Source organism: Nansenia antarctica (genome assembly GCF_963989245.1).
Source record: "Nansenia antarctica genome assembly, chromosome: 7".
Lineage (NCBI taxonomy): Eukaryota > Metazoa > Chordata > Actinopteri > Argentiniformes > Microstomatidae > Nansenia > Nansenia antarctica.
Window position 1 is genome coordinate 13,630,326 of NC_137677.1, and position 12,321 is coordinate 13,642,646.

Consider the following 12,321-nt stretch of genomic DNA (forward strand, 5'->3'; position numbering starts at 1 on the left):
GAAAATCTGTAATTCAAGACTCTCTGGTAATTTACACACAAGACCCACATTGATCTCTACTCAGCGCACACACACACACACACACACACACACACACACACACACACACACACAAACACACCTCTGGCCTTCTCAGCCTCAAACGCAGAGTCCATGGCCTCCAACCGGGCCCTCCACTTCTCCTTCAGCTTAGCAGCCTCCTCCCTCCGCCTAGTAGCCTGCTGAAGGCGTGCCTTCTGCTCATGCTTCCTTCTTGTCGTTCTTGAGCTATCGTTATACATGGCTACAATATGAAAAACAAGGAAGAGAATGTGAAATTACGTATTTTAGATTTATATATTATTATTATATAATTACTTGTCCCCTAGTCATTTCTCAAAACCAACAAACTAAACTGTCAACTTCTATGACGTCTTGCCGCAAGGCCTTCTGGGACCTGCAGTTCTACCTATTCTTAGTCAATACAACAGAAATGTACTTCTTTAAGTTATGTAACATATTAATCAATCTCTTTTAATTTTCAATCATGTAACATATTAATCAATAATGTAACCTATAAAGTTAATCATGTAACCTACAAAGTTAATCATGTAACCGATAAAGTTAATCATTTAACCTATAAAGTGAATCATGTAACCGATAAAGTTAATCATGTAACCTATAAAGTGAATCATGTAACCGATAAAGTTAATCATGTAACCTATAAAGTTAATCATGTAACCTATACAGTTAATCATGTAACTGATAAAGTTACAACAATCCTATTAATACAATCCATTTACACCTAATATTATTTTCAGCTGTATTAAGTTTATTGTTAAGTGTAGTAACCGGTATGTATATTGTGGTATGTAGATCCGCCTTCCCTTATTCTGTTATCCATTTTGGCCTTGTTATGGTTGTGATGTTTTCAATGTTTTCAATTGGCAATGTTTGTCTCCTGTTTGTCTGTGTTTTGTCATGGTTGTGTCTTTTATTGTTTCTCCTGTTATTATAGTTAGGGAATCTTACCAATAGCTTCTTTCACCAATGGGTTCATATAGGTGTCTAGTAACACCTCTAAAAAGATGCAAACTCAAATCCACTGGGAAAATCCAGGAGAACCAATCAAAGTTGGGGTACCCAACACATTTTCAGGAGTAAAATATTTCTGCAAATCATTCTAGAATTTTACTGTGCAATCTAGAACTTCCATTAACTGCAATGTATGATGTCTACTGGAGTGCATTATGACATCAAATGGAATATTTAGAATGTATGCATGAACATTCTTATAACATAGTACATTAATAAATCAATTTTAGCAAGAATACTGATCTGTTTCTTGCATTATGTCTAGTACTTCCAACAGAAAATAGATAAATAAAAGAAATTTAGAGAATACAGGCGGGCCGTCAAGCCCATAGACTTTTTACTTGTCAAGGCAAATTTTTAAAGCGCAAATCTGTAATTCAAGACTCTCCGGTAATTTACACACAAGACCCACGTTGATCTCTACTCAGAGTGCGCGCACACACGCACACGCACACACACACACACACACACACCACACACCACACCACACACACCACACACCACACACCACACACCACACACACCTCTGGGTTGGTCCTCCGGGCTGGCTGCTCTGTGGGCCAGAGATTCGGTTAAGGTGATGTCGTCATCGTGAAACTCCTTTTCAAGCTGCCAAGCAGACTGGAAATTGAAGGCATCTCCCTGGTTCTTCTTCTTATTTGGCATTTCTATAACTTTCTACAAACAACTGAACAAGGAAGAGAATGTGAAATGACGTATTTTATATTTATATATAATTATTATAGAATGACTTGTCCCCTATGAGTTCATGGATGACTGTGAGGCTGTTTGAACTTCAAAAGTGACTGACGTTGATATTGCGTGACATTGTGATTGAAGCATCAGTTGCAGGTGCAACGTGCCAAAAAGCCATTATCCTTTTCGTATTTCTACCTTCAAAAAATATGGCTAGGACGTCGGGTTGTAAAGAAAAAGCTTATTTATATAAGAATCTCTGTTGGCATACACTTTTGATCACTTTCAAACAATAAACGAGCTAGACTTTGACACTCAGCGGAGTCAGCGCTCGCGCACACACACCCGCGCAGCCACATCCAGACCCCCGCCCCCCCCCCCCCCCCCACACACACACACACACACACACACACACACCCGCGCAGCCACACCCAGACCCCCGCCCCCGCCCCCCCCCCCCCCACACACACACACACACACACACACACACACACACACACACACACACACACACACACACTGTATACAATACACACACACACACACACACACACACACACACACGCTGTATAAAATACATAAATACACACAAACACACACACGCTACATCTCCAAAGGTGACTAGCTTCGGCCACACGCGCTTACCTTGCGAGAGCGTCCAAGTCAAATGACCTGACAGAGGCCGTGCGCTGCTTTATAGTCTGATATTATCATCTGTGACGTCAAATGTCATCTCGACTGATGTTGTCCAATCAAATTACTTGGTTCCATTATGACGTTGAACCCAGTGTGACGCTCCAGCGAATTTACGAACGCGGAGTAACCAACTGTTTCATATTTCCTACTAGATAACTTTATGTCTCTTATTATTTCAATACACCAGATCACCCCTCTGTCATTTCATTGCTAATACACAGTCCAGAAACTACTCGCAGACTCGAAAATTAAAGTGAAAGTTATTGTGTCAATAATATCTGGTTTTCGTTTTTTTTCACAACACACAATTCGAAGTTTTAAAGTAGGCTACCCACTCGATATAATAAAGAACAGTTTCACGATCACTAAATACTTTGTAGATTGGATTCACTATTCTCGTTTGCTGTAGGCTACTGCTATGGGAGACATTAGCTCATTCGTTACTTTCGTTTTGGGACGTGTTGTTCAAAAGCAAGGGTTTTGTTTGATCATCTAATAATGTGTAGTTATGTTGTAATGGAACAGTTTCCATGTATTATTTGAGTCCTTCTTCTGCCACTAGGGGGCATTATAGTCTAGCAGCAAGTCCTCAAAAAAGGCTTTAGTTTTCGAGATACCCAGGGCTACCCGAGGTAGAGCAAATGACAACAATGTTTTTTCTTATCTTTAAGGTCTCCCATTAATTAAATTGATTGTTGTCAAATGTTATTTTGGGGGGGAAATATGTTTTTTTGGTTGTTCTTTAGAGCTACCCCAATCCCTGAAAAAGAGCCAAATTAGACCAGGCGGAATATGGGGAAGGTGACAAAAAAGCCCATAACTTGAGAATGATCACTCCTTTCCTCTTCAGATTTGCTGAGGTATGAACCAGGTAGTTGTCCTACATCACCAAATAGTCAGACAACTATTTACCTAAATAAATACTGAATTATAGTCCTGTAAACTTAGCTTTAGTTTAGACGGAAATTGTGCTTTTTGGTGACAGGAACATAGGACTCCATCACTTTTCTCTCATTTATCAGAAAAACAGAAATCCCAGAAAAATATAGAATTACTGAATTGTCTAGGGTGCTATTGAACAATAACCAGTAGTTGTATGGAAATATCTCATACAGTTCTATTGCAAATGAGATTTCTTTAGACATAGGCCTACCTCTTCTCTGATACAGTCAAATTCCGAATGGGGGATAAGTGGCATAATAGCCTATAAATTAAGAATGCCCAATTGTCTATTGAATATGCTTGTGTGTGTACAGGTCTCAGATACGGTGGTAACGTTACACATCACATTACACGTTACACATCACAGACTGTTTTTTAGTAGAAATATAACCACTCCCAAATGCATAGACAGATCTATCGACTGACCATCCATGAGATTAAAAAAAGAAGGAAAAAAACTCTAGAAATAGAAAAGGCATTTCTAAGTAAATACTCTTCAAGAATTCATGCCTGTATTCCAGACTGGCTCTTTAAAATCCTACAAACTGTAAGTCATTGAAGACCTCCGCATATGCTTCTCTGTAAACATCTACATTTTCTTTATGCTTTCATTTGACTTTATACTCCCATCACTGTAGTATTATATTATTATTATTATTATTATTATTATTATTATTATTATTATTATTATTATTATTATTATTATTATTATATTAGTGGTACTGTGATAAGTCAGCCTGGACAATAGGGGGCAGACTAGCATTTTTGCTATTCTACGGCTTTCCAGCTGTCCATCCTGCGCCCCGGTACTTACGGCACATGCGCACTGGCATCTTCCTTTTTCAGTGCAGCAGAGTCGAGCCCACGGTCTCTGACTCTAGGCTCCTGGCAGAGGAGACAGAAAAGACTGCAAAATGGTTCGTAAACTGCCACAATATGGACCCACATCCATATATACGACTTCCATTGTGTGTTCCGTGCAATCACATGTCAAAAATATGTTTGTGGGTACACGGATGAAGATAGATTCCGTCTGTTAGGTGCTGACTGGGGTCTCGTCAAACGTGGCCTAATGGCTGCCTTTATGAGTTCATTGCTTCCTGTAGCCCCGCAGAGATCCCCCTTAACTGCTCGTTACAATTGATGACTTAGTGGACACTATCTGTAATCATCCCTCCAGGGTTTAGTCATCAATAGTTACCTTTGTGATGCTTTCCAAACGGTCGGTAGATGGCCCCTAAGGGCCCAGTACGTAGCTTTGCATCAGAGATGTGTCCATGACAGTCGTGCATTTAATACACACAGCGCGTTGCTATGTCTGAAGACAGCTGTTAGTTGGACCTTTACAGTGGATAGCTATGTGGACTGACAGCTGTCAAACGTATGTCTCCTCACAGGGTTTCGTTAAAGTGGTGAAGAACAAGTCCTACTTCAAGAGGTACCAGGTCAAGTTCAGGAGAAGGAGAGGTAAGATATTTGCTCATGCTGGTTATTAAACAACCGTATTTTAATGGGTCTTTGCTTGATGATGACACCCTTGACACTGAGCAAATTGTAGTTGGTCCTTCATTTGCCTGGGTGATGTATACCTTCGTTTCAAGACGGGGCTGAGAGCAGTCACTTTATGAAAGTGCCATTTCTCATAGTTTCACAAAAAGAGTGTGCAACAGATGGATTCAGTTGTGCATCTTGTCATCAGAGGGCAAGACCGACTTCTTCGCTCGCAAGCGCCTGGTCATCCAAGACAAGAACAAGTACAACACACCTAAGTACAGGATGATCGTCCGCTTCTCCAACCGGGACATCGTCTGCCAGGTGAATATGGATGAACTTTACTAGTCCTGTAGGAGCTGTTGACTGCTTGATGATGACACCCTTGACACTGAGCAAATTATAGGTGGTCTTCATTTGCCTGGGTGATGTACTAACACTTTATGCTGAGAGCAGTCATCTGATGCATATTATTACCATATTTAGCCTAAAGTATGACCATGCCTGGACTTTTCCTTGGAAAAAAGGCTGGCATGGGTGATTGACAGTGGTGATGGTTGAACAACAGAGCTGCTGTGTATTTGTATTTTGAATTCCGTGTACTGCATTTAGTTTTCCCTCATTGCTGTTTATTGGTTTGCCGCAGATTGCCTACGCCAAGATCGAAGGAGACATGATCGTGTGCGCAGCCTACTCCCACGAGCTTCCCAAGTATGGGATCTCTGTTGGACTGACAAACTACGCAGCAGCCTACTGCACTGGTCTCCTGGTGGCCCGCAGGGTGAGCTGATCTACTGCTGTCCTTTCCTGCTCTCTCACTAGCATCAGTTTTGCATCACACCATATCATTTTAGTTTATGGGTCGCATATATGTGGACATGCCTACATTTGATGTTTGTTGGACAATAATGGGCAGAGATGGAGAAGTTGCTGAACTTTGAACCCTAACCTGGCTGAAAAGCCTGATGTGTAACGTTACCACAGTATCTGAGACCTGTACACACAGTCCTACTAGTCCTGTAGGAGAGGTTTACTGCTTGATGATGACACCCTTTACACTGAGCAAATTGTAGTTGGTCCTTCATTTGCCTGGGTGATGTATACTTCGTTTCAAGACGGGGCTGAGAGCAGTCAATTTCAATAGAGACGATTGGTCCAGGAAACAAGCTCATTATGTTTGCATTTACTTTGTGATTGGTCATTGCAACAGTTGCTCAAGCACGGTTGATTGTTTCTATGTTTGGCCAACTAATTTGTTGATGTGGCAGGCCACAATTTTCATAAATCAGCCTTCGTTAGAGGTAAATGACAGTGTCTCTCTTTCTCCCCAGCTGTTGAACAAGTTTGGCTTGGACAAGGTGTACGAGGGCCAGGTGGAAGTCACCGGTGATGAGTTCAACGTAGAGAGTGTTGATGGTCAGCCAGGCGCATTCACCTGCTACCTGGATGCAGGGCTGGCCAGAACCACCACAGGCAACAAGGTGTTCGGAGCCCTGAAAGGGGCTGTGGACGGAGGCCTCTCCATCCCTCACAGGTAACGCCTCCCTCCCTCATCAACTTACTAGTCCTGTAGGAGTGGTTTGCTGCTTGATGATGATACCCTTGAAACTGAGCAAATTGTAGTTGGTCCTTCATTTGCCTGGGTGATGTATACTTCGTTTCAAGACGGGGCTGAGAGCAGTCAATTTTCAAACTGTTATGCTAGCTCTTGTGTTATTGTGCGTCAGTGGAACATTAGCTCTTGTTGTGGATGCTCTGTTTATGCTTTGTTTAAGTGTTCAATCATGTAAGCTCATATTGACACGGTCTGGTCAATTGGTTCCCGAGTCGGCATCCGATTTAATGTTCAGACTTTTCTTTTGAAAAATGTAAATACATTTCAGCATTGTTGATAATCAATTGACTCAACTAGTTTATCGGGAGCCTGCTAAGAATTTAAAGTAGTGTTCAGTGTTTCCTCCAGGATTTTTCACATTAGTGGCGGAGTGGTTATCTTTCGCGCCTGCACGCGCATAAAACGCGCACTGGCGCTCAAAACAAAGACGTAGTTTCACCAAAAACTAGAGGGTGGCAACAATTATAATTTCTTAAATAGCGGTTAAGTCATTAAAGCCGAGCAGGTGATTTTATATAGAAGGTGATCAAATAGCCTACCAATATATCCTACAGCTGCGGAACATGCGGAACGCGCATTACACACACACACACACACACACAGAAAGATCAATACGAAGTAGGCTTACATGAGAGTACACGCACAAAACCGGCTAACGTTACTCATTAACTGTTTACACAAGTAAAATCACAGTGTGACAGTCAGATGGAGCATTCGGTAAACAACAACAGCAAGGTAATGCTATCAGTTGAGTTAAAGAAAACCAACTCTTACCTTTGAGGACACCAACATGAGCCCTGCTTACCCGTACCTCCGCCGTTCTGTTCGTGGTGATTTTAGAGGCAATAGATTATTTTTGCCCCGCGCATATTGCTATGAATAGTTCGAAGCTAGGTGCTTGCACGTTAGGTGCGAGAATGCTCTGTTAACCCATTAGCGGGAACATTATTTGTTTCACAAAATAGGCTGATTTAATTGACCATGAACATCAGAGACATACATTACGAATGTTCATTTAAAATAGTCTATACTGAGCACTGGTATAAGAACATGAACCAGAGAACAGCAGTAAATGCAATAACCCACAGTCGTTGCTGATGTTGCATTTTCGATTAGGATACGGGATTAAAGGCACCGGCGACGGGCTAAAAGAGAAATCCAAATGTCCCGCTAAATTCGGACCAATCACAAAACTGTTTTGAAAGCGCGTCTCCTCGCGCCGCGCGCCTGTTGAGGGCGATTCAGTCTCGATTGCAGTGCGAACACAAACAACGAGGTTAATTGCAACATTGTAAATAACTACGCCCTAAATCGTAACGAAATGTTGGTCTGGAAGCGGCCTAAATCTAGCTTCAATCTGCTTTTTTTCTGTTCTCCGGTCATAATAACTCGCTGCCTGAATCAAAGTGGACTGTCTGAATCAATTAGTGGCGGAGGAAATTCATTCGAAATGCATATAGAGGAAACACTGGTATAGTTAACTAGGTAGCAGTGGGGATTACTCACCAAATCCATTGCAATGCAGTATTTTGGCTTGAGCGAGTTTGTGATGTGATTTTAAACAACGATGAAATGTTTCAAAATGAAAGTCCAAACATTTTGATTGGTGGCTGACTTTCGGCCCAAATGACCAGACCGTGTCACCGATGACACAAAACGATGGACACTTACATTGATGTTTGGAAAGTGTGGATTTCGATCTTTACATCTGGCACCTTTTTGCTGCCTCTTCCAGCACTAAGCGCTTCCCCGGTTATGATGCCGAGAGCAAAGAGTTCAACGCTGAGGTTCACCGCAAGCACATCATGGGTGTCAACGTGTCAGAGTACATGAGCTACCTGATGGAGGAGGACGAGGAAGCTTACAAGAAGCAGTTCTCCCGCTTCATCAAGAACGGTGTTGCACCCGACCAGGTAAGTCATTCTGTTTCACCTGGACCCACTCCCCTCACATCCTGAGACGAGACATGTTCATGCTCAGTGGCCACACCAATCTAGATTCTCTCTCATAGTCTTTCATCTTTTTTTCCTGAACTGTACCACTACTGATAAACGTTCATCATATTGAGCATACTTGGTCTATGAAGAGAAATCATGCACCACGCTGAAAGCCTGATGTATAACGCAACCACAATATATCTGAGACCTGTACGCACAACATTTGTACTTGCTTGGAAGTACATCAGGGAGGAGTGTTACTACTTTGTTTCTATGCTAGTCACAGGTTTTTTAAAAATGTTTCAATAATGAGAGAGTTTGTCTTGTACTGTGCATGTTAATTTGTCATGTTTCAATTTGATAAAATGCAAAAATGGCAGCAACCTAAAGCCCCCCACTAGTCATATTAGTTTGATAGTTAGCTAGCCTGGTTTTGACCACTTTTCTACCCAGAACAAGCTCCAGTGTTCATGCCCTGATTCAGAGCAGTCTTGTCTTTTTAAACTTGTGTCATGTGCATACTTCTAGGACTGTGGTGGACAGGTGTCACCCATAAACCCATGTATGCTGTAGCCTGAGGAGTTTGCAATGAGAATATTTAAATTGACATTAGGACATTTTATTTACTGGTAGTATTAAACCAATTCCTTTGCTTCACTGTGTCCTACAGGTTGAGGAAATGTACAAAAAGGCTCATGCTACCATTCGAGAGAACCCAATCCACGAAAAGAAGCCCAAGAAAGAAGTCAAGAAGAAGAGGTGAGTTCAGGAGAATGTTATTTGAGCAGCAGTGTTTTCTGCCTGGTTGGTCTTCATGCTACTGATAAACTTTCATCATATTGAGCATACTTGGTCTATGAAGAGAAATCATGCACCACGCTGAAAGCCTGATGTATAACGCAACCACAATATATCTGAGACCTGTACACACAACATTTGTACTTGCTTGGAAGTACATCAGGGAGGAGTGTTACGACTTTGTTTCTATGCTAGTCACAGGTTTTTAAAAAATGTTTCAATAATGAGATTGAAACAGTTTGCAGTTTGTCGGAAGAGTAGGTGATCATTTGGATTTACCGTGACAATTATTTCTTTTGAACATGGTAGTCATGTTGCCCGTAGTATTATAAAGCTGTTTGCTGGAATTCATAGCCCTCGTTTGCTGTTACAGGTGGAACCGTGCCAAGCTCTCCCTTGCCCAGAGGAAAGACCGCGTCGCCCAGAAGAAGGCCAGCTATCTCCGGGCCCAGGAACAAGAGGCTGCTGACAGTTAGAATGGCGGCCTTCACCGTTCCTAATGATGGAGAGAAAATGCTTTGTTCTAATAAATCTATTGGAAAAACTCTGACTGCGTATTTACATTGTACAGTACAACAGTACATTCTGGTATTCCCATGTTGATACCTTTGTGGAATGGAAATATAGAAGTGTAAAACTGAACTGTAAAACAATTATCACAAGGAAATGTCAAGCATGGTCACAGGTTATACAGAAGATGACTGATCGTAGTGATCAAATAAATAGGCTCCAACTTGTCAAATGTATATATATTCACCACTTGATGGCAGTCTTGGCTAAAATTGGCTAGGCTTCTTCAGCACTGACATTTTGACTGTCTTGCTTGTAGCCATGCACTAAAGATTTATGAAACACAGGATAAGATGTAAATTCCTTTGTGCAGGTACGTACGTGAGAGTGTGTGTGTGTGTGCGTGTGTGTCGTCTTGATGGTGAGTGATTCATGCGGGGGGGGGGCTGGGATTAGGTTTAATTTCGGACGCATCATCAGTAGTGTTCCTCCAGGTCATGGGGTGTTTCGGCCATCACACTATACACCCTCGCCAGAGGTGGCCAGCTCAGGGGGATCAGCCCCGAACTTGCGTCAATCCTAATTCGTCATGAGAATGGCAAGGCATGAGACTATGCAAGGCAGGGGCGTCCTTTTCCCTGAGTCAGGCCTAAACTGACCGCATACCTTCTGGTTGGCTACTTCGGGGCCCAGCAGGGATCTTTCCTTCTCATAAAAAGCCACTGGCTGCTTCTTTCGGCTGCTTCCGATGCAGCTTTGACGGCTGAACGCAGGCTTTGGCCTCTGATTCCCAGGTCTGTAAACAATCTGGTGGTAGATCTTGCCACAAACCCTCTGCACCCCACCTCCACTGGGCGGACTTCAGTGTTCCAGCCGTGGTGTTGTGCTTCGGCGGCGAGCTCAGCATAGCGTAGATGTTTCCGCTCGTAAGCTTCATCCACTGCGTCCTCCCAGGGTACGGTTAGTTCAATGATGTACACCTTTTTTAGAGAAGGGGACCAGAGAACCAAGTCAGGTCTCAGGGTGGTTATGGCGATCTCTTTAGGAAACACAAGCTGTCGTCCAATATCAGTCAGCATCTTCCAGTCGCGGGCCAACCGTAGCTGGCCTCGCTCAGATGGTGTCGAGCTGCTCCTGGTAACCTTTGCCCCCTCACGGACAAAGGTAATTGCCTGTTGGTGGTTGGATGCTGATGGCGGTAGGGAGTTGGTGGCAGCTCGTTTGTCCTCCAGGGTGGATGCAAAGATCTTCAGGACTTGGTTGTGACGCCACGTGTAGCGTCCTTGGGCGAGACTAGTTTTGCACCCTGAAAGAATGTGCCTGAGGGTGGCTGGCATGGAACAAAGGGCACACCCCGGGTCTTCACCATACCACTGGCCAAGGTTAACTGGTGTTGGAAGGACGTCGTAGGTAGCTCTGATAATAAAGCTCAACTGCCTCGCTTCCATGGCCCACATGGCCTTCCAGCTAATCTTCCTCCTCTCCACACTGTCCCACTAAATTAATTAAAAAGCTTTCTTGTGGCATGCGAAGAAAAATATACTTTTCTATTCAATGTGCAAATTTACCATGCTCTGAGCCTTATGTTCATATAATTCATTCTACAGAAAGCATAGTGCCCTTGCAGATAACTTAGATGTACATTTTGAACTGCTTAATTGACTTAACTGAATTTAACCGACCTCCATGAGAAAGAAACATGTTGATTGAAGTTGGATAATTAAGTACAATTACATTGTTTACTAGAAATGTACAGTAAATCTAATAATCATGTAAACAGTACATGAAGGACAATGCAAAATTGATCCCCTCCCTTCCACCTGAATTGTAAAGCACAATTTGCCAGTCAGTGACATTTCGATTGTCCCATGTTTTCCATAGAGGGCTTGGCTTGTAGGTCAGTAGTGTTGCTGTTCTTACTCAGCCAATACGAGTCCTTTGTGTGAGAGATTTTCTTCCACAACAGTGTCTTCAGGTTGTTTAGAATCAGAGAGTGTTCCATCTGTTCCGCAGAGCCCTTGAGTGCGATGCAGGCGTACAGCTGCTTCTCCAGCTCCTCGCCCACGTCCGACGGCGCCCCCCTCAGGAGGTAGTCCTTCAGCGCCCCGCAGGCCTTGGCCAGGTTGGGCCGTGTCACCTCCGGTGTGCAGCGGTGCTTCGTTAAGTCACAGGAAGTGTGGCAGTCGGCCCCGTACAGACAGTCCTCGTCCGCCTCGCAGTGATGCTCCCTCATGGCCTCGTGGAAGGTCGCCTCGGGAACGATGTGCTGCGCGTCCATCACCTTCAGGTCGTGCCGGTCGTTGTAGCCGAAGCCGGCGGCGTTCACGTTGCACATGAGGAAGCTGCCGAAGGTACAGTGGAAGACGTCCTCCACCAACTCCAACAGGCCGATGGAGATCTTGGCTTTCCGCGGCCACGACGGGGTGAACCACTGGTCCATGCTGCGGCGCACTCCGGCCGGGATCCACAGCTCCACGACCCAGGGCAGGCTGATCCCATACAGCGGGGCGTTCGGCACCTTCTCCATCACATACAGTATGTACCCACATCCATATATAAGAC

At 43.5% G+C, this 12,321-nt stretch overlaps 2 protein-coding genes across 2 annotated transcripts; one reads left to right on the top strand and one right to left on the bottom strand.

Annotated features, from left to right (window-relative positions):
- Window positions 1-4,235: 4,235 nt before the first annotated feature.
- rpl5b (ribosomal protein L5b) lies at window positions 4,236-9,806 on the top strand. The gene is made up of 8 exons (XM_080536398.1): window positions 4,236-4,325; window positions 4,806-4,875; window positions 5,108-5,223; window positions 5,546-5,680; window positions 6,231-6,433; window positions 8,250-8,427; window positions 9,122-9,210; window positions 9,623-9,806. Exons 1-8 carry the CDS (start codon window positions 4,323-4,325, stop codon window positions 9,723-9,725), a joined length of 897 nt encoding a protein of 298 aa, XP_080392524.1. The 5' UTR covers window positions 4,236-4,322; the 3' UTR covers window positions 9,726-9,806.
- Window positions 9,807-11,605: 1,799 nt separating this feature from the next.
- Window positions 11,606-12,286, bottom strand: LOC308162422 (divergent protein kinase domain 1A-like; the record flags this gene model as incomplete). Its single annotated transcript, XM_080536579.1, has 1 exon — window positions 11,606-12,286. The coding sequence occupies one exon, from the start codon at window positions 12,284-12,286 to the stop codon at window positions 11,606-11,608; it is 681 nt and encodes a 226-aa protein (XP_080392705.1).
- Window positions 12,287-12,321: the final 35 nt, after the last annotated feature.

What these genes read in the sequence shown, in the direction of transcription:
- rpl5b (XM_080536398.1), top strand. An exon ending in GTCTCCTGGTGGCCCGCAGG is followed by an intron (nt 5,681 to 6,230) that starts GTGAGCTGATCT and finishes CTTTCTCCCCAG; the next exon opens with CTGTTGAACAAGTTTGGCTT. An exon ending in GGCCTCTCCATCCCTCACAG is followed by an intron (nt 6,434 to 8,249) that starts GTAACGCCTCCC and finishes TGCCTCTTCCAG; the next exon opens with CACTAAGCGCTTCCCCGGTT.